General features: G+C 45.6%; 1 protein-coding gene across 3 annotated transcripts in view; it reads right to left on the minus strand.

Moving 5' to 3' along the window:
- si:dkey-26i13.8 (kinesin-like protein KIF19) overlaps window positions 1-21,175 on the minus strand; it is a 209,126-nt gene that overhangs the window by 59,862 nt on the left and 128,089 nt on the right. For all 3 annotated transcript variants that reach the window (XM_068055750.1, XM_068055749.1, XM_068055748.1), the window contains exons 15-18: window positions 14,886-15,052; window positions 13,272-13,377; window positions 4,900-5,430; window positions 754-955 (exon numbers count right to left, since the gene is read on the minus strand). In XM_068055750.1, coding sequence (XP_067911851.1) covers window positions 754-955; window positions 4,900-5,430; window positions 13,272-13,377; window positions 14,886-15,052 — 1,006 coding nt within the window. The remainder of the gene's footprint in view (window positions 1-753; window positions 956-4,899; window positions 5,431-13,271; window positions 13,378-14,885; window positions 15,053-21,175) is intronic.

Here is a 21,175-nt window from a genome sequence, read left to right on the forward strand (position 1 = left end):
CTCTCAGATTTTTAACTGGTAGCTTAGTTCTGTATATTGGACAATGGGTTCCGTAAAAACAGCAAAACAGGTTCTGTACACAGAGGCTAGAAAATGAGCACTAAAAGCAAAGGATCAGAGGGAAGGAGGATATTCAAAAATAATTGTAGGTATTTCTCTCCCTTTCTCTGACACTTTTCTATCCTCTCCTGAAGCAGTGACTCGCCGAGGTATCGTTTCACAGGCATCTTCCAGCATCCTCAAGCCTAAACAGCAAGTGTCGGCAGATGAGTTACCTGTAAAGAACATCACCGCTGAGCTAGATTCTGTCCTTGGTGAACATGAGCACATGGGCATTTCTAGCAAGGATCTCCTTACAGATCAGTAACCCTAGATACCTCAACCCAAGTGTGCTGAGGCTTAGATTAGATAATTTAACCCATATTCAGGATTAAATCTAGGACCAGTTACCTACTCATGGATTTAGCTCTCAGTAGACCCACATTTTTTTTAAACTTGTCAACATATTTTTAACACTTAAGGTATTTTTGTAAACAACATTTAGAATGATAATCAGAAAATTATTTAAAAATAAAGCTGGTAAAGTTTTTTTTATCCATGTTTTCATTGAGATCTCAGATTTGACTTCCTTGGCTTTGTGAACTGTTAAACTGAGTGGAATGTTAGGAATCAAAGGAGAATGGCATTGTCCATTTTAAAATGGAGGTGGGTAGGTGGGGGCCGAGAGGTAGAACTCAACAAAATGATGCTCACCTGAATGGTAGTTCAATGGGAATTTGATCTTTGTTGCAGGAGGCACATTAGCATTTGAAAGATTGGCAATCGTTGCTGGGACAACCTTTGGCTGCAGGTTGAGGTTGGAATTCTGGAAAAGGCGTGGAGCAACAGAAAACCTGTGGTCAGAACTACTCCTGAGATTGTGAGGCCGTGAGGGGTTTGGCCTGAGTTTAGGAAGCTGTGGAAGAAAAGAGACAGATTTTTAGAAGCAAATGATATACCAATCATGGGGACATGAATTAAAGAAAAACACTAGGACCATGGGGGTGTAATTGGACATGGACAGAAATGCGAAACAAGCAGTATTGTACTGATCACCTGTTACATGCATTCCACCAGATATTTGTGCGGTACAGTGGCGCAGTGGTTAGCACCGCAGCCTCACAGCTCCAGCGACCCGGGTTCAATTCCGGGTACTGCCTGTGTGGAGTTTGCAAGTTCTCCCTGTGTCTGCGTGGGTTTTCGCCGGGTGCTCCGGTTTCCTCCCACAGCCAAAAGACCTGCAGTTGATAGGTAAATTGGCCATTATAAATTGCCCCTAGTAGAGGTAAGTGGCAGGGAAGTATAGGGACAGGTGGGGATGTTGTAGGAATATGGGATTAGTGTAGGATTAGTATAAATGGGTGGTTGATGGTCGGCACAGACTCGGTGGGCCAAAGGGCCTGTTTCAGTGCTGTATCTCTAAATAAATAAAATATTCATTTCCACTGACTTGAATAGAACTGAATACCAGGTGTATCGTATAATGAGTAAATTATACACCCTTGTCCAATTTCACTACCAAGTCTATCAGCAAACAAGAGGGAAAGATCATCCAAAGCTCATTCATTAAGTTTGGATGCAGAGCTCTTCTAAATCATATAATTTGTTTTCATACAATAGTTTGCAACGTGCAGACTACAGACAATGAATGAGCCCAAATCCAGGGGAAATCATCTCACTGGACTTAAAAAAAGGGTTTCTTAAGTTGGTACTGTCTATAATCAGCATTGGACCTCATCAGTTTCAGTCAGTTGGTTACACACTTGCCTTACAGTCAAAAGGTTAAGGCTTTCAAGCCTCATACCCAGAGGCAGTACTAAAGGAATGGTAATGTGTTGTCCTTCAGATGAGATCTATCCGTCTTTTTGATTGGATGTTAAATATTGCATGATAGTATTCATAGAAGAAAAGGAAGTGACTACCGTATGCGGATACAAGATTAACATTGGGAATAGACCATTTCGTCCACCAAGCCCAACTGTTCCAGACATGGTGCAGCTATATACACCATCAAACCGAGCCACTTAGTCACACAATCACCTGGGAGAGGCAAGGTATTATCGGAAACAAAACTAAGGATAGGAGGAAAAACACTGGGAAGTTCCTTCCTACCCTGAAAGGCAAATTATCCAGCTTCCTTTTGAAAGGCCACAGTCAATCAACACTCAGTACACACTTGGGTAATCTGGTGCAAAGGGCAATGATTTTCTGTAAAAAGAGATATTTCCTAACATCTAACCAACTCTTTACCCCAGGTTCCCCAGTTCTCCCATCCCTATCCATCCTGATTGGCTTCTCCAACTAAACAGAATCAGTTCTGACAAAGTGCTCACAGCTGAGTGTTTTCAGCATTTTCTGTTCTTGGGGGAATTTTATGCTGGCGTCAGGGGAAACTGACGCCAAGGTTCCCGTGTCACCTCTTTTCCAGAATTTAGTGTCAATCAGGCACTTAACAGGACATCAGCAGACCTTCCATAGGATTTAGGACACCAACGCCGGAAGTCCGAACCTTGCAGAGCTGCCAGCCAATCAAAAGCCAGTGGCTGCTGCTGTAGCTGCGGCAACCCAGACACCAAGGAGCGGCGCTGGAACAAGACTTAAGGTAGGTCAGGGGTGGGGGCAGCAAGGGCAGGGGGTGGCCCTCAGTGGGCCCCCCTTCCCAGTGCTGGGTCCCTCCTTCAGGCGCTAAGTGCCTTTGAACGTGGGACACCCCACTCTCCCTGGAGCCAGGAAGCAGCCTGCATGGTTTCTCGTGCCGTGCTTCCCTTGCGGCGATAGGGCTGCCCGCCACATGGGTAATTGCAGCTGCGACGGGAAGAGGCCCTTAATTAGGAGTTAATTACCCAGTTAAGGGTCTCAATTGGCGGCGGGGCGGGATGGCTGTTCACAGGTTTTTCTGCCCCAGACTAAATTTCAGCAGAGGTGGTTTGGTGATGGGGTCCAGCCCCCGCCGCCATCCCACCCAATTTTATGTTCTCTCCACCTCCAAACCCGCTGCGGAGGAGAGCATAAAGTCAGATTTCTAGCATCTGCAGATTTTTCTTTGATTGGAACTTAATCATTTCCTCATTTTGAAAAACTCAATTAGATCTCCTTTAAGCCTTCATTTCACTAATGAAAATATTTCCATGTATTTAGTCTGTCCTGAAAAAGTAGTCTAAAGACTGTGTATCATTTTAGTCATCCTCTGCTGCACTTTCTTCAGAACCTAGCTATCCTCTGCCATGCATGCGGATCAAAGCTGGACATAATACTTCATTGCAACAGTACCAAAGCCTTGCACAGCCTGAGTATAGTATTCTTTGTTTTATATTCTACTGTCGTAACACTATCTAAAACTCTATTTGCTTTCCCAATGGCCTCATCACACTGCTTGAATGGTTTATGACCTCAAGCTCCTATTGTAATTTCATTGCATCACATAGACAGGCCTGGAATTTCCCTGGGACAAATGCCTAATACAACACTTATACGCATAGAGGCATCTCACACACAGTCCATTCCCTAACATATCTAAATCAGCCCATTTAATTGTTTAGTTTAGAGATACAGCACTGAAACAGGCCCTTCGGCCCACCGAGTCTGTGCCGAACATCATTCACCCATTTATACTAATCCTACACTAATTCCATATTCCTACCACATCCGCACCTGTCCCTATATTTCCCTACCACCTACCTATACTAGGGGCAATTTATAATGGCCAATTTACCTATCAACCTGCAGGTCTTTTGGCTGTGGGAGGAAACCCACGCAGACACAGGGAGAACTTGCAAACTCCACACAGGCAGTACCCGGAATTGAACCCAGGTCGCTGGAGCTGTGAGGCTGCGGTGCTAACCACTGCGCCACTGTGCCGCCCATAAATTTCTAATTTAAATGTTCTAAATTTCAAGCTCCCATGTATATTTGTACACCATCTGTAAACTTGTGAATGGTTCCATTTATGTCCTCATCCAAATTATTAATGATGATCATAAACATCTACAGTCTCAGTACAGAGCCCTGGGGCACTCCACTCGTGAGACGGTCCCATATGGATCTACTCCCATTTATAACGGCCCACAGCCTACAGCATTACAACCAATTTCCTATTCTCCATAATATATAACCAGCAATCCCACATGAGGAAATCTTTCCCAATTGCCATCTATACAGCACCTTATTGAAGGCTTTCTTTGCATCGAAGTGTATAACATCTACTACACTGCCTTCATCCATAAACCTGGTCAATTCTTCAAATAAATCAATCAGGTTAGTGAGGCCTGAAGCCATACTGGGATTCGTTAATAAGTGTCAACCTCTCCAGATGATCATAAATCACCCCTTAATGCCTTTCAGCAACTGTCCTCCAACTGACATAAAACCTATCAGGCCTTTAATTGTCAGGGTCCAATTGATTCTCCTTAAATATTGGAGAGCTTGCTCCCCTCAAGTCTATTGGAACCAGTACAAAACTAAGGAGTTATTAAATATATGAGCCAGTGACATTTTTTATTTTCTTCAGTACTCAGAGTTCTCCTGGCAAACATTCCATCCTCAATCAGTACCACCCAAAAAGAAAACACTACCTGGTCATTCATCTCATTGCTGTTTATGACACATTACTTGGTATAGATTAGCTTCTGTACTTTGCCTACATCATAAAATTATCTGGCTAAAAATGTAATTTCATTGTATAAAATGCTTCGATGTGTTTTGATAAAATGTTGTATAAATATAAGTAATTTATTCACAATTTTTTGGGAGATTTAGATTCTCCGGAGTTTTTTTGAAGTTTCATTTACTATATCAGTCATCAAATTCAGGACAACTGATGACAAAGCTTTCATAAATATTTCTGATATCTAGCACTCTTACCCCCTGAGAATTTACTTCAAAGGATCGGGATTGTTTCTTCCTTGTGTTTCTTTCAGTGGAATCTTCCCTTTTTTGTTCTGCCTTTTTCAGTCCTTTCATTTTGGTGCAAGACTCACGTGGGGTTGGGGGAGAGGGACTGCTGAATTCTTGGTTGTCCCTAAAGGCATTCACTCCAATCTCAGCTGAGAGGTTATCAAAGTTGACTACAGATTTCATTTTAATGTTTAATGTGTTTTTCTTTGCATCTACTTGACCCTGATTCTCCTCAGTTTCCTCAACTGAATGAGTGGACTGAATGTTCCTCTCCTTTTCTCTCATAGGTACTAATGCAGAGTCTGCCACATTTGCTCGTGACCGACGCTTTGCTGCTATGACGGAGATGCTCTTTGTGCCCGTGACGATCTCTTGCAGGCTCCCTGGGCCCTGCTGCCTGTTTACAGTGTAGAATTCTGATTTGCTGCTACCTGCATCGGATGGTGTGTTAGACTGCCGGCTTCTGCTCCGTTCCTTCAAGCTGATCAAACTCTGTTTCTGTCAAGGACAAACAAACAAAACACACAAGATAAAATTCACTCAGATGTGACATTTTTACTCACATTGGACTAAAAGAAATGTTGCTCGATAAGCTGTGAAAGAGGCTCCCAACTCCAAGCACTGTCTACTGTTTATAGCCAAGGAACCTGATTTATATTCTTATATACTTAAAGACACCCTGCCCTCAACTACGTGAGCATCTTGTATTAGTGATAGCTCCAGATTAAGGATGACACTGCTGATTGCAAACCAAACCCTAATTTATTGCACTGGATTGTGTCAGCACACTTATCCAAAGCTTATACAATAGCATCTGAGGAGCAGAATCTAGACAGAAGGATTTGTCTGTAACACAAAATATGTTGCATAACTGATAAAATAATAATGCTCTGGGAAACCACACACAATAAAACCTTAGCATATGTATAAATAATCAAGAGATTAATAATTAAATAAACCAAGAATTAGTAAAGAATTTGCAAGTTCCGTTTTGTTTACAGATGAGCTGGTCGAGCTGGTTGTAAACTTATTGTCTGTTGTTAACTTGTGACTGTCAGGGAGAAGAATGACATTGTCCTCCCATCAATTCACTCCTGCAATACAGGCAATGATTACTTCAAAACCAAATAGTCCCGATGTTGAATCTCAGGCTTACTGGGCATCCAGATTATAGAGCCCACAGGATTGGTGTTTTGGCAAGACTCAGGCGAACTCCTAGCATGTGCAAAAATAATAGCAAAACACTTGATTATGGTACCAAAGAAAAGCATAGTATCAGAATGGTATCTCTCAATTTGTCTGGCCTTAAGGTTATTTGTATAAGTTTGATATGCTCACCATAAGGTCCACCTGGACTGAGGGCAGAGATCTCACATGCCAATTACTGTGCCAGTTAAATTTTGTTACAATGTTTTAAACTTCTTACCTAAGCCAATACATCGATTGTGCTGTGATAGATTATATCAAATATGTTCCCCTTAAACCTTGACTTCCCCATTGCCTGCACTGCCTGCACATTGCCCATGCTCCGTCCAATCACCTCCCCTATGCCCTGTCCTTTCGTCTCCCCCATGCCCTGTCTTTTCGTCTCCCCCATGCCCTGTCCTTTCGTCTCCCCCATGCCCCGTCCATTCACCTCCCCATGCCCCGTCCATTCACCTCCCCCTTGCCCCGTCCTTTCACCTCCCCCATGCCCTATCCTTTCGTCTCCCCCATGCCCTGTCCTTTAACCTCCCCCTTGCCCCGTCCTTTCACCTCCCCCATGCCCTATCCTTTCGTCTCCCCCATGCCCTGTCCTTTCACCTCCCCCTATGCCCCGTCCATTCACCTCCCCCATGCCCCGTCCAATCACCTCCCCTATGCCCTGTCCTTTCGTCTCCCCCATGCCCTGTCCTTTCGTCTCCCCCATGCCCTGTCCTTTCACCTCACCCATGCCCTGTCCTTTCATGTCCCCCATGCCCTGTCCATTGACCTCCCCCATGCCTCATCCTTTCACCTCCCCATGCCCCGTCCATTCACCTCCCCCTTGCCCCGTCCTTTCACCTCCCCCATGCCCTATCCTTTCGTCTCCCCCATGCCCTGTCCTTTAACCTCCCCCTTGCCCCGTCCTTTCACCTCCCCCATGCCCTGTCCTTTCACCTCCCCCTATGCCCCGTCCATTCACCTCCCCATGCCCTGTCCTTTCACCTCCCCCCATGCCCCGTCCATTCACCTCCCCCATGCCCCGTCCAATCACCTCCCCTATGCCCTGTCCTTTCGTCTCCCCCATGCCCCGTCCATTCATCTCCCCCATGCCCTGTCCTTTCGTCTCCCCCATGCCCTGTCCTTTCGTCTCCCCTATGCCCCGTCCTTTCACCTCCCCCATGCCCCGTCCATTCACCTCCCCCTTGCCCCGTCCTTTCATCTCCCCCATGCCCTGTCCTTTCACCTCCCCCCATGCCCCGTCCATTCACCTCCCCCTTGCCCCGTCCTTTCACCTCCCCCATGCCCTGTCCTTTCGTCTCCCCCATGCCCTGTCCTTTCGTCTCCCCTATGCCCCGTCCTTTCACCTCCCCCATGCCCCGTCCATTCACCTCCCCAATGCCCTGTCCTTTCACCTCCCCCATGCCCTGTCCTTTCGTCTCCCCCATGCCCTGTCCTTTCGTCTCCCCTATGCCCCGTCCTTTCACCTCCCCCATGCCCCGTCCATTCACCTCCCCAATGCCCTGTCCTTTCACCTCCCCCATGCCCAGTCCTTTCGTCTCCCCCATGCCCCGTCCATTCACCTCCCCATGCCCTGTCCTTTCACCTCCCCCATGCCCCGTCCATTCACCTCCCCATGCCCTGTCCTTTCACCTCCCCCTATGCCCCGTCCATTCACCTCCCCATGCCCTGTCCTTTCACCTCCCCCCATGCCCCGTCCAATCACCTCCCCCATGCCCCGTCCAATCACCTCCCCTATGCCCTGTCCTTTCACCTCCCCCATGCCCCGTCCATTCACCTCCCCCCATGCCCTGTCCTTTCACCTCCCCCATGCCCTGTCCGTTCACCTCCCCCATGCCCTGTCCTTTCACCTCCCCCATGCCCTGTCCATTCACCTCCCCAATGCCCCGTCCATTCACCTCCCCTATGCCCTGTCCTTTCACCTCCCCCATGCCCTGTCCTTTCACCTCCCCCATGCCCCGTCCATTCACCTCCCCATGCCCTGTCCTTTCACCTCCCCCTATGCCCCGTCCATTCACCTCCCCAATGCCCCGTCCATTCACCTCCCCTATGCCCTGTCCTTTCACCTCCCCCATGCCCTGTCCTTTCACCTCCCCCATGCCCCGTCCATTCACCTCCCCATGCCCTGTCCTTTCACCTCCCCCATGCCCTGTCCATTCACCTCCCCAATGCCCCGTCCATTCACCTCCCCTATGCCCTGTCCTTTCACCTCCCCCATGCCCTGTCCTTTCACCTCCCCCATGCCCCGTCCATTCACCTCCCCATGCCCTGTCCTTTCACCTCCCCCTATGCCCCGTCCATTCACCTCCCCATGCCCTGTCCTTTCACCTCCCCCCATGCCCCGTCCATTCACCTCCCCCCATGCCCTGTCCTTTCACCTCCCCCATGCCCTGTCCGTTCACCTCCCCCATGCCCTGTCCATTCACCTCCCCCATTGCCCCGTCCTTTCACCTCCCCATGCCCTGTCCTTTCACCTCCTCAAAGCCCTGTCCTTTCTTCACGTCCCCAATACCCTAGCCTTTCTCCACTTTGCCTATAACCTGTATTTCCTCACCTCCCCATGCCCTGCCTCCACCATCCCAGTGCCCTGTGTTCCTTCTCCCTCTGCAATATCCTGTGCAGTCTTCACATCCCTGAAGCCCACTGTTATTTCCATCAGCCTCTGTGCTGCCTCCACCTACCTCTTCTCTTTGGAGAAAGTGTGGCAGTCAACAGTCTATGGAATAACGAATGGGAAAAGTGGAAGGAAAAGCAGAAATAGTAAAAGGAACCAAACCTATTTAAAACTGTCTGCAGATAAAACAAAAATGTTTGCCGAATATTCAACTCGATAATGTAATTCATGTCAAAAAGCATCATGGTGCTTCTATACCATTTCCAGTTAACAGTACTTTCATTACTTGAATTATTTACAAGTTTCATTGAAGAGAGAGTTTACTGAAAAATAATAGCAGCTTCTCCCTTGCCAAAACTGAACAATACCTCAATTGTTGTTCAGCCTGTGAGAATGTGGCCACGGTGCTAATAACACAAAACATGTGCACTGATAACTCCTCCCAACACAAAAAGTAACTGGGAGAAAATCCCTGAATGGGAGTAAAACATTGTGGTATATTTTCTGACCAGCACTGTTCTCATGAAAACTTAACATAAACTAATGATGTCCATCTACTCACATGCAGGCTATTCTAAGCAGATTAGCTGATATGGTTGAAAAATGTGCTGAGGGAACTTATGAGTGAGTTAAGTATTTGTATGAGAACAGTGCAAGTTGGAAATACATCCTTGGATGAATTTTCCTCTTCCTGCGCCTGAGACGATTAGATTGTTCTTGTAAAGGAAAATCAGCATTCCTGCAAAGATGCCCATCTCAATTTTCTATGTATTCAGTTAAATAGATGGATATTTGAGGAGAAGCTCTCTCATGGACATGTGATCTTTCCCAGCTGATTTTCTTCTATTCACTGTAACCAGTGGATCCAAGAGATCAGGAACAGGAAAATCTGACTCCCCATCTCATAAAAACAAACGGGATGATACTACAATCCAAAACTCCCAGTGAGAAACTGGAGCTCGCTGGGAGTGCAGCTTGGGAAATCATAGGTTGCATGCCCACGATTTTCCATGATGCCTTCCCTGTGGACACCACTCCCACTGGGAGTGCCAGATTGCCGAATGACCCTAATAAGAGATGTCAGAAAATGTTCCAGGCTTTTGTCTAATCTTGGTGGCTCATGCAATGACTAGAAAACATTTAAGTACCTAAAAGTGATTGAAGAGATTAGGAAATGTTAAACGTCGTCTTTACAAGCTGAACAAATGAACCAGCTGCTTAGGTTGCAAGCCAAACCTGCTTGACGCCTTGTTTGTGCTGCGTTGTCAGGTCTCAGCCAGGGGGCAGTTGTAGAGCAATACTACTGGCCTCTGTATTAGTGGGAAAAACCAATCTGTTCCTGAACACAGTTCAGGGATCCCTGTGTGCACGTGTAGATGTCAGTGGAGTAGGAGATTAGGTTTGGCTTTGAAATTGTTTGAAAAGCCGCTGACATCTTATATCCGGGATTACACATGCAGATTAGTCACTTGAGGAAGGTATCAGAGAGTTGCTCGTGCTGGTGAAACAGCAAGGTGGCTGGATACCAGATAGTTCAGGTGCTAAAATGCCTTTGAGTCCATGTCCCCTCTAAGCTGCACGAGTGTACAGCCATCTGGAACATACCAGGCAGGGACCAAACAGGCTGCACACAATCTATGTTCCCCTTAAGATGGATGCATGTAAGGACGCGCGATAATCTTAAAGGGACTGCACAGTGCAACAAGCAGACCATGCACAGCATAGAGAAATTCGAGGGAAAACTGCTCCAAGGTGACCAAAATCCTGTCTTAAGTTGATACCACGGTTTCCCGTCCGTTTAGTGTAAGACATCATCTTGGTAAAAGAGTTGAAACGTACACTCCGAATGATTGTTAAGTGGCTGATTGCCACTTAAATTGACTGTTTGAGTTCATTAAGGAAGGTGCATGACATTTTGGTGACTGGCACTTGAATTAATGTTTTGAAATGAAAACAGAAAATGTTGTAAATACTCAGCAGGTCAGGCATCTGTGGCGAGAGAAACAGAGTTAACGTTTCAGGTCTGTGACCTTTCATCAGATATGAAACATTAACTCTGTTTCTCTCTCCGTAGATGCTACCCGACCTGCTGAGTATTTCCAGCATTTTCTGTTTTTTGCTCAGATTTCCAGCATTCGCAGTATTTTGCTCTTGAACTAACACTGTCTCCTAGCCGTGATTAGCTTATTGGGAGTAAACAAGTTGTTGCTGAGGATTTTGAGCACTACTTAAAGGTATATCATTGTTTACTGTTCACTTGCTGAAGGATTGAAGAGGACTTTTGAAACAAGTGGGAGATTTTCTGGGAGATTTTGTCAAGTCTTCACCAACACTCTATCAACAAATATTCCGTAAATTGCTGTGACTTTACCTCATAAGAGTAAGTGCTGTGCTACTCCACCTTATAGGAGTCTCCACAAGAAAAGGAGTGCTTGGTCATGGAGATCTTGCTAGGTGACCTCCTTGGTCTGGGTGAGGAATGCGAGAGGAGGAGATGAGGCCAGGTAGAGCAGCATCAGCTGCTGCAGGAGGGAGAGACAGGAGGGCGAGATGGTGACCTTCCCCTATTGTGGGTAACACGGCATCCCTCCTCCTTTGGACCTCCTCCTCCAGTGCCACATCCGAGAACCTGTGCGCCCTTTCTCTCAGTCACTGAGGCGTGCTGCAACATGCCATTGTATATCAGCCAGAGTACTACACACCCTCAGTGGACATGGGTGCAAGGAGCCCACATATACTGCTCCATGAAAATGATGCCTAATCAGCACTTGACTGCTAAACCTGCAAATGTCTGCTTCAGCCTCAAGTTCAAATTATGGCAATCAGCAATTAGGATCAAAATTATGTGCTAAAACCAAACTTTCATACCTGTGTCTTATTAGCACAACACGCACTTAGTGTCTGTTATCACCCCTTCATCAACATAACCCCCACAAGAATTTCCCCCTTCTGAAGTTGGGGATGGGGTGAAAATTTGTACTTCCAGCACTCACGCTATCTTTTGGGTTTCACAGCTAGTTTAACCTGACTGATGTGAATATACGGCCCATTATTTTGGATACGAATGTATGAGCAGATGGAATAGAAGTAAATGCTGCAAACACACATTAGCTCAGGCAGCATCTGGGGAGAAAAGAAACAGAGTTAACAGCCTGGATTTTAGCTCAGAGACACGTGACATGCGGTTGGGCTGTTTTGAGGTCAGGAATCCCAGAAGCACGGATTTCCCAGACAGTCTTTACATTTTTTCCTGTTGGTTTCCTGCCCATAGCCAGCCTGATTGGCAGGCTGGAGGCCTGTCAGGTGGGAACGCCTACAGCACAAGGTCACAGGTATGCTCAGCTGAGATCAGGGGCAGGGATTCTGATTGTGTGGTGGGGGTCCAATGTCAGGGGGGTGGGGTCCGATTGCGGAGCAGGGGTTGGGCGGGGAGGTGGAGGGATTTCTGATGGTGGTCAGAGGGAGAGCAGTTGGTCAGGGGTTTCTGATGTTGGTTGCAGTGGGGGTGTTCGATGGTGGGGGGACGGAAGCGGACTGATCCTGCAGGGGGAGGGGGTTTGCTGGGTAGCTTGTTGGACCTGGAAGAAACACTCCTGCTCTTCCTGGCTCATAAACAATGCTGTAAAGACACTTACCTCATGGATTCAGACCTTCTTTCTTCCTGAGGCTTGGGAAACTGGACTCCATATGTCTAAAAATAACATTGCTGTTAAAAAAAAGGTATGCAGCCTCATTAAATATTTAAATGACCGTCCCGCCTCCTGCAAGCAGATTGATTGCCTGCACCTTGACCAGTGTCTGTTAAAAGGGGGATTGGGCAGGGTCGAAGCAGGTTGGGTTCCTCTTTAAGATTTTTTGAATTGCAACTTCTGATTCAGCCTCAACCCACCCATTTTTGAGAGTTAAGATTCAGTCCAATGTTAGAAAACTGACCAGACCAGGGCCGAGGCTGGTTTTAGACCCTTCCTGACTTTAGACAGGTTTCACGCAAAATCTTCTTGCTAAAGCCTGGTTCGGGTCTAAAATTAAAACCCAACCCGGGCCCGACCTGACCACAGCCAACCCGAACCCGACCTGGGCCCAAGTCCTTTAATTTATTTTTGCGCCTGACCCAACCCGACCCGACACGGATATTGTTCATCCGTTCCGGCAGCAGGCTATTCCTGCAGATGGAGTTGTGGGGAATCATGGGTAAGCCTGATCCCGAGACTTCCCAGAAGCAGCGCTGTCCAGCCCGACCCGACTCGAGCCCGAATGCTGTACTCGGAATATAGACACGACCCGATCCGACCCGAACCCAACACATGTAGCCGGGTCTAGTCGGGTTCGGGTCAGGTAGCCAGGCTTTACTTCTCGCCCGAGAAGTTCATCTTTCCCCAGTAAACTCTGTTTCTCTTTCCACAGATGCTGCCTGAGCAGCTGAGTGTTTCCAGCATTTTCTGCTTTTATTTCCGATTACCAACATCCACAGTATTTTACTTTTGTTTTTATGATTAGAAGGTGATGATGGTCTCCTACTAACCTGCAGTAACAGAGGTCCAGTCAGCCGGATGGGGGGCGGTGTTAGAGTTGGCAACTGTTTCATGTACCGTGACTGGGCGGTGGCTTTAAACACCTTATTGGTATCACTGTGAAAAACATGCATTTAACATGTTATTTGTAACACTGCCAATATATATTATAAAACTGGAAATATATGCACTGACTTTTATATATATATAATATATATATACATATGTCTTTTTATATTCAATTTAGCTTCTTTTATACAGTCCGTTGACTCCAGCCCTGGCTTCACTCATCCTATTATATTGAAGAATTGATACAAATGAAGGGATTCGATCTTGGAATGCTTCCTTGCAGCATAATCTGTCCTGCGAGGAAGATTGTGCAACATAGGGAAGAAGTGCGGTCACAAACATGCCTTTACACTTAAATCTCAAGGCTGACTTTGACAATGTTGTGGAAAACTGCACAAAGGCCAGCAATAGGGTTGCCAAGTCTTGATGGGTGTGTTGCTGGAGGCTTCGTCACATGACCTCTTGCCTCAATTCGCCCCACCCCCTCACACTCGTCATTGGTCCATCCTCCAGGAGCACTGCCTTCCCACACCAATTAGAAAGCGAACGGATTCTATGATACCCAGTTGGATTGATCTTGACTTAGAGTCAAATGGCCTTTTTTCCCCATCGCCAATATTTTTATAATTAATAAATGGAAGTGTGATAAAAAAAGGGTATTGTTTTTTAATGCCCCTTTGATTTTCCTCCTCCTGAGTTTCTCGTGGCAGCATCTTAGAGGTTAGACTTCAATTCCTGGAAACTGCAGGGCAATCCTAGCTGACAATGTGAAGACTACACTACTGGTCAGTATGGAGCGGCTGAGACCCTTTACACTCACACAATGTGGTGGATCTGACCTACATGTTGCAAGGTGCCCTGCTGTTTGTCTTTGTTGTCAGCAATATTCAGCAGTCAGACACCACAAGAACCCCCACCAAGGTGGATTTTGGTGCCTCTGTCATGTAGTAACATCACAATTGTTGACTTCACAGAACGCCCATCAGACCTCATCCTGTAAAGTAATTGCAGCAGGAGTTTGAACGCTATCCTTATCCGGGGAGTACCGGAGCAATTATTTTTGCACAATCTTTTTGCTCACTTTTTGGGAAATATTTGCAGATAAATTATGCAGAAGGTGACCATGTAATCTGGACTGCAACATCTGCGATCTGGGGGTAAAACACAGTTCATAGGAGCTAACGGCTTAAATTATTCAGTAAGAAGACTAAACAGAATGAAATAGATAGAATGTGACGTGAATTTGAAATCCGGTTCACTTAGAAATCTTCACTTCAATCGATTTGACAATAGTAATGTGAAGTATAAAGAAAATGCACAAAGCATTTATAAAGTGAAAACAAAATCTAGATGCAGTGATGGACCTATAGTATGGGTCAATTATCTTTTCAAAAATTGTTATCAAATTTCCATTCAAATAAATGCATTAGAGAAACTATTTCCCAACTCCTCATTATACGTTGCTTCATTGTCCGGTTTATGGTCCCAAAGGTTTGAATAGAGAATGGGTGGATGGCTTCATGACAATTATCACGAAAAAAGTCCTGGAATGTTACCTGTCATGTTCAGGGAGTATTGGAGGCAGTGAGTCCTTAACCCGGGCATGAAGCAATTTTCTGTTCTCGTGAACTGTCCTTGGCCTTATATCATCTTTATTTCCTTCCAGTGCCAACACATAGTCTTCCAGGTTCAGCTGGCGGGCAACATTCAGAAGCGTGCGATCCTGTAGAATACACAATATGAAGTGTAGAAAGAAACTGTGGAGTGTGTATCTGCAGTTTTGCAAAACTCAATGTCATTAATGCGGGCAGAATATCATGAGCATAGTTAGAAAATAGTCAGAGCCTTATTCTGTGCTGTTGAGCGGAAAGATGGGGTTACAGATTCAGGTCTGTCTTGGGTTCATAGCATCAGATGTTCTGTAAACTGAACATTTTGCTTCTGTGGGTATTGACTGCCACTACCCATATCTACTAACACAACAGGGGGACCTAGAGGGCATAACAATGAAACTGCTTTGTGATCTGGACTGGATCTCCCTGTCTTTCACATGTGTATCTCTTCAATCTGTCCAAAGGCAGACCATCATCAGAGGAGACAGAGCTTGGTTTTGAAGCATTTTGTGGCTTTATTCAACAGCAAGGTGAAAACGATTGGAATCCCTCAGCACAATTGTTACAACAAAAACAAACTACACTTGTGTAGCACCCTTTATGTAAATAAAAGTCCCATGGTGCTCCACAGCAATGCCATCTGACAAAAATCAACAAAAAACTAAAGAAAGTGATATTAGGAGGGGAGACTAGAAGCTTGGTCAAAGAGATGGGTTTTTTGGGAGGAAGAGAGGTGTAGGAAGGAATTTCCAGAGGCTAAGGCCTAAACACCTGAAGACATGGCTGCCAATGATGGAGTGAAGTGTTTTGGAATGCTCAAAGTTGGAAGAATGTAGAGTTCTCAATTTGCTGTAGGTCTGGTGAAGGTTACAGAGTTAGGAAGGGCCATGAGGGATTTGAACACAAGGAGGACAATTTTAAACTTGAGGCACTGGGGTACTGGGAGACAATGTAGGTCAGCAAAAAACATGGGTGATGGGTGAATGAGACTTGGTGCTGGATCTGATACAGGCAGCAGAGTTTTGGATGAGCTGAAGATTATTGAGGGTGGAGAATGGCAGGAGAGAACTGAAATAGTCTGGAGAGTGGGAAAGGCGTGGGTGAGGGTTTTGACAACAGATAGGCTGAGGCAGGATGGAAGACAGGAATTGTTATGGAGATGGAAGATGGCAGTCTTGTGACAGAGAGGATATAGGGTTGAAAATGTATGCTTCTGTAATCATATAACAGAAAGAGTAAGCTATACTTTCCCACATCGATGGATCATTTTATTTGACTTAAACAGAATAATTCCTCTGCATCTTCGCCTGTAGCTCAGGACAAAGCATCATCTCCCTGCAGTCTCCTTCTTTTCAACTGTCTTGCAGTTTGACTGAAATAAAAACAAGAAATGCTGGAAATACTCAGCAGATCTGGGAGCATCTGTGGAGAGAGAAGCAGAGTTAACGTTTCAGGTCAGTGACCCTTCATCAGAAGTTGCCAGACCTGCCGAGTATTTCCAGCATTTCTTGTTTTTATTTCAGATTTCCAGTATCTGCAGTATTTTGCTGTTATTTTATTGCTGTTTGACTGCCCTTTTTGGTGTCTGTGTTCTGTTATAACAGGCTCTCACTCCATGCCAACAAGCTGGTCCACCTTCTCCCTTTCTCAGAGATTGCCAGAAATCAGAGTTTTCCAAAACAGTGGTGTCTTTCCGAATACTCAGTTTAGCCAATAAACCACTTGTTTAAACATATTGATCTCCAGTCATCATGGTGTGCTTTTCTAAACTTGTGAAAATATGCGTTATTTTTATAAGCCTAGCATCAGAATTAACACTTCTTCTAAATCCTTTCTGGGCATAAGTGGTCAAAAATCCTGAGATGTTGATTATTCCCATTCCATTTATGTTTTGGAGCACTTTCTATTTATTATAATATATATAATCAATGAAACCTCTCATTTTGTCCAGCAAAGCTTTCTTTCCTCTTTTATGTGTACATCCCAGAATTAGAGATTGAAGGGACTAGGGAGAATGTGGAATTGAAGGAAATTAGTATTAGTAAGAAGTTTGTATTGGAAAAATTAATGGGGCTGAAGGTTGATAAGTCCCCAGGACCTGATACTCTACATCCCAGAGTGTTGAAAGAGGTAGCTATGGAAATAGTGGATGCATTGGTGATCATCTTCCAAAATTCTATAGATTCTGGAACGGTTCCTGCAGATTGGAAGGTAGCAAATATCACCCCACTATTTAAGAAGGGAAGGAGAAAGAAAACAGGGAACCACAGATCTGTTAGCCTTACATCAGTAGTAGGCAAAATACTAGAATCTATTCTAAAGGATGTGATAAATGGACATTTGAATAATAATGATCTGATTGGGCTTAGTCAACATGGATTTATGAATGAGAAATCATGTTTGATGAACCTGTTGGAGTTTTTTGAGGATGTTACGAACAGAATTGATAAAGGGGAGTTGGTGGACGTAGTATACTTGGATTTTCAGAAGGATTTTGATGAAGTCCCTCACAGGAGGTTGGTTAGCAAAATTAAAGCACATGGAATAGGAGGTAATATACTGGCATGGATTAAGGATTGGTTAACAGGCAGAAAACAGAGAGTAGGAATAAACAGGTCGCATTGGCAGGCTGTGACTAGAGGGGTACCATAAGGATCAGTCGTTGGGCCCCAGCTGTTCACAATATATACAAATAATTTGGATGTGGGGACCAAATGTAATATTTCCAAGTTCGCTGATGACACAAAACTGGGTGGGAATGTGTGTTGTGAGGAAGATGCAAAGCGACTTCAAGGGGATTTAGACAGACTTAGTGAGTGGGCAAGAATGTGGCAGATGGAATATAATGTGGAAAAATGTGAGGTTATCCATTTTGGAAGGAGGAATAGATGTGCAGCATATTTCTTAAATGGTAAGAGTGAAAGTGTAGATGGACAAAGGGACCTGCGTGTCCTCGTCAATAAGTAAACTAAAATGCAGGTGCAGCAAGCAATTAAGAAGGCTAATGGAATATTAGCCTTTATTGCAAGAGGATTTAAGTACAGGAGTAGTGAAGTCTTCCTTCAATTGTATAGAACCTTGGTTAGACCGCACCTGGAGTACTGTGTGCAGTTTCAGCCCCCTTACCTTCGAAGGATATTATTGCCACAGAGGAAGTGCAATGAAGGTTCACCAGACTTGTTCCCGGGATGGTGGAACTGTCCTATGGAGAGAGATTGGGGAAACTGGGCCTGTATTCTCTAAAGTTTCGAAGAATGAGAGGTGATCTCATTGAAACCTATAAAATACTTAAAGAGATAGACATGGTAGATGTAGCTAAGATGTTTCCCTAGGTTGGGGAATCTAGAACCAGGGGACACTATTTCAAAATAAGGGGGAAGCCACTTAGGATATGAGGAGAAATTTCTTTACTGAGAGGATTGTGAATCTTTGGAATTCTCTACCCCAGAGGGCTGTGGAAGCTCAGTCATTGACTATGTTTAAAGCAGAGATTGACAGATTTCTAAATACCATTGACATAAAGGGATATAGGGATAGTGTGGGAAAAAGGCATTGAAGTGGATGATCAGCGATGGTTGCATTGAACGGCGGAGCAGGCTTGATGGGCTGAATGGCCTACTCCTGCTCCTATGCTCCTATATGACAGAAATTATCATTTGTATTTTTTTAAAAACACATATGCTAAGAAATTGAGCAAGTGCTGAAATTGAGTATAATAAATGGACTGGGGTGAATACAGGGGGAGGGGAAAGCATTTCTCTTATTATGCACTGAGGCATTGGCTGGAATTTTACTTTCATCAGTCAGTGGACAGCTCCCGTCTCTACCTGGCCTGGGGATCTGGATCGCATTTTACAGTCCCTGGGCCCTTAATTGGTTTGAGGCAGGACTTTCACCTCATTGAGGCAGGAGGTCCCACCAAATGGAGCTGCTGGCCAATCAGCCTGCCGGCAGCTCTTAGTCCCAGCAGCGCCACCGAGAGCAGTGGCCACTGTTGGGACTACAACCCAGCATCAACAAGAAGAGGAAGGACGCCCTGGGAAAGGTAAGTTTTTGGGGCCTCTCTGGGGGTGATTGGTCAGGCCCCGGCGAGGCACGGGTGGTCAATTGTGGGGACGGGGAGGCGTGTTGGGTGTTGGAGGTGGTTGGGGCATCGGGGGCAGCCATCCGTCGGGTACAGGGCGCCTGATCATAAGGGACCCCCACCAGGCCGTCAGAATGCCTGCTTTTGTCAGGCAGCTTTTCTCAGGTCTGGGCCGCCCGACCAGCCAAGGGTAAAATCCCCATGGCGGCGGACGGAGGCCCTTAAGTGGCCATTAACTGGCCACTTAAGGGCCTTGATTGGCCTGGTGCGGGCAGGCCGGTTTTCACTGCCGCCGCCCCACATAAAATGGTGGCGGAGGCAGAGTGGGTCGGGAAGGGCCCCCTGAGCCCCCGCTCCATTATACGCCCCCGCCACCAATCCGCTCTTTGGCGGGGTGTAAAATTCCGGCCATTTTTTATGCATCTGTCAAAATTCCCTCTGTTCACTATTACTGCTGTAATTATAAACATGTTCTAGAAAGGAAATTGTCTAAAACCTAAGTTGCCCTAAGAAGGTGATGGTGGGCCTTCATTTCATTTTGAAATTGCTACAGTGGTGTTAATTACATAGAATTACATAGTATTTACAGCACAGAAACAGGTCATAGGGCCCAATAGATCCATGCTCCACAATGAGCCTCCTCCCACCCTTCTTCATCTACCTCATCAGCATATCCTTCAATTCCTTACTCCCTCATGTCCTCATCCAGCTTCATCTTAAATGCATCAATGTTTATCACCTCAACCAGCCTGAGTTCACAGAATGTGGTCTAGTGTCACACGTGGCCAGACCAGATAGGAGAACAGGTTCCCTTCCCTGAAAGACACTAATGAACCAGTTTGGTTTTATGACAATCCAGCAGTTTTAGGTACTGTCCAGACATTACCAGGTTTATTGAATTTAGTTTCATCACTTGCCATGATGGGATTTGAGCTTATGGAAGTAGATTTTCAATTTGCCATCTGTCATAAAACTGCTTTTGTGCATTGACAGTCTGTTAGACAAACAACCCAAACTACTCCACCCAGAGAGCCACAAACTCGTTCCCTATCTACCAACTCCATCCCCCTCTCTGGTGACTGAGGCTGAGCAAAACCGTTCGCATCTTTGGTGTCATGTTTGAACCCAAGATGAACTTTCAACTACATAATCGCTCCATCACCAACGCCATCTATTTCCATTGCCACAACATTACCCGACTCCACCCTACCTCAGCTTTGCTGCTGCTGAAATATTCATCCATGACTTTAGAAACATAGAAACATAGAAAATAGAAGCAGGAGTAGGCCATTCGGCCCTTCGAGCCTGCTCCGCCATTCATTATGATCATGGCTGATCATCCAACACAGTAGCCTGTTCCGGCTTTCGCCCCATACCCTTTGGTCCCTTTAGACCCAAGAGCTATTTCTAACTCCTTTTTGAAAATATACAATGTTTTGGCCTCAACTGCTTTCTTTGGTAGCGAATTCTACAGGCTCACTTCTCTCTGGGTGAAGAAATTTCTCTTAATCTCAGTCCTGAAAGGTTTACCCCGTATCCTTAGACTATGACCCTTGGTTCTGGACTCCCCCACCATCAGGAACATCCTTCCTGCATCTACCCTCTCAAGTCCTGTTAAAATTTGATAGATTTCTTTGAGATCCCCCCTCACTCTTCTGAACTCCAGCGAATATAATCCTAACCAACTCAATCTCTCCTCATACGTCAGTCCCGCCAGCCCAAGAATCAGTCTGGCAAACCTTCGCTGCACTCCCTCTCTAGCAAGAACATCCTTCCTCAGATAAGGAGACCAAAACTGCACACAATAGTCTAGGTGTGGCCTCACCAAGGCCCTGTATAATTGCAGCAAGACATCCCTGCTCCTGTACTCGAATCCTCTCGCTATGAAGGCCAACATACCATTTGCCTTTTTTACTGCCTGTTGCACCTGCATGCTTACCTTCAGTGACTGATGTACGAGAACACCAAGGTCTGGTTGCATATTCCCCTCTCTCAGTTTATAGCCGTTCACATAATAATCTGCCTTCCTGTTTTTGCTACCAAAGCGGATAACCTCACATTTATCCACATTACACTGCATCTGCCATGCATTAGCCCACTCACTCAACTTGCCCAAATCACCCTGAAGCCTCTCTGCGTCCTCCTCACA

The sequence above is a fragment of the Heterodontus francisci genome, chromosome 24, assembly GCF_036365525.1.
Source record: "Heterodontus francisci isolate sHetFra1 chromosome 24, sHetFra1.hap1, whole genome shotgun sequence".
Lineage (NCBI taxonomy): Eukaryota > Metazoa > Chordata > Chondrichthyes > Heterodontiformes > Heterodontidae > Heterodontus > Heterodontus francisci.